A 666-nucleotide genomic window follows, 5' to 3' on the forward strand; every position below is an offset into this window, starting at 1 on the left:
CAGCTCTAGCTAGCTAGCTAGCTGGGTGAGGGAAGTGGTGCCCCACAGTGATCATCTGAAGGAGGCGATGAGGAGAGCACTCCCTTGGGTAGGCTGCTGGTGCTGATGCTGCTGTTGGCGGCCTGGCTGCTGCTGCTGTTGCTGCTGTTGCTGCTGCTGCTGCTGCTGCTGCTGCTGCTGGTTCTGCATGCGCAACGTGGCGTTTGTCGCCCTCCCTCTTTGAGCCAGCAGCATCACAAGCCGCTGGGTCGCAGGTTTGCTGCTGCTGCTGCTGTTGCTGTTGCTGCTGTTGCTGCTGCTGCTGCTGCTGCTGTTTCTCTTTCTGCTGCTGCTGCTGCTTCTCTCGCTGCTGCTGCCTCTCTCGTTGCTGCCGCAGCAAACTGATGATGGTTTTGCTTCCCTCACCAGAAGATGGAACGCTTCTTGTTCTAGGCGGTGCTGCATCTTCCTCTTCTGCTGCTGCTGCTGCTGCTGATGCTGCTGCTGCTGGTACTGCTGCTGCTGCTGATGCTGCTGCTGCTGCTGCTGCTTCTGCTGAGGCACACTGCGCAGCACGGCTGTAAGACTTCTCGAAGCCGCTGGGGATGGGCACGCCGCCAGTAATAACCGACAGCAGAGCCTGCAGCAGCAGCAGCAGCAGCAGCAGCAGCAGCAGCAGCAGCAGCA

General features: G+C 59.9%; 1 protein-coding gene across 1 annotated transcript in view; it reads right to left on the reverse strand.

Annotated features, from left to right (window-relative positions):
* The window catches only part of EMH_0079850 (mRNA decapping enzyme, putative), a gene marked incomplete at both ends in the record, with an annotated part of 2,490 nt that overhangs the window by 817 nt on the left and 1,007 nt on the right, over positions 1–666 (reverse strand). Inside the window, one exon of the mRNA XM_013500185.1 lies at positions 47–619. Within this exon, the coding sequence (XP_013355639.1) occupies positions 47–619 (573 nt within the window). The remainder of the gene's footprint in view (positions 1–46; positions 620–666) is intronic.

This window comes from Eimeria mitis, genomic scaffold (assembly GCF_000499745.2).
Source record: "Eimeria mitis Houghton genomic scaffold, Emh_scaff5103, whole genome shotgun sequence".
NCBI lineage: Eukaryota > Apicomplexa > Conoidasida > Eucoccidiorida > Eimeriidae > Eimeria > Eimeria mitis.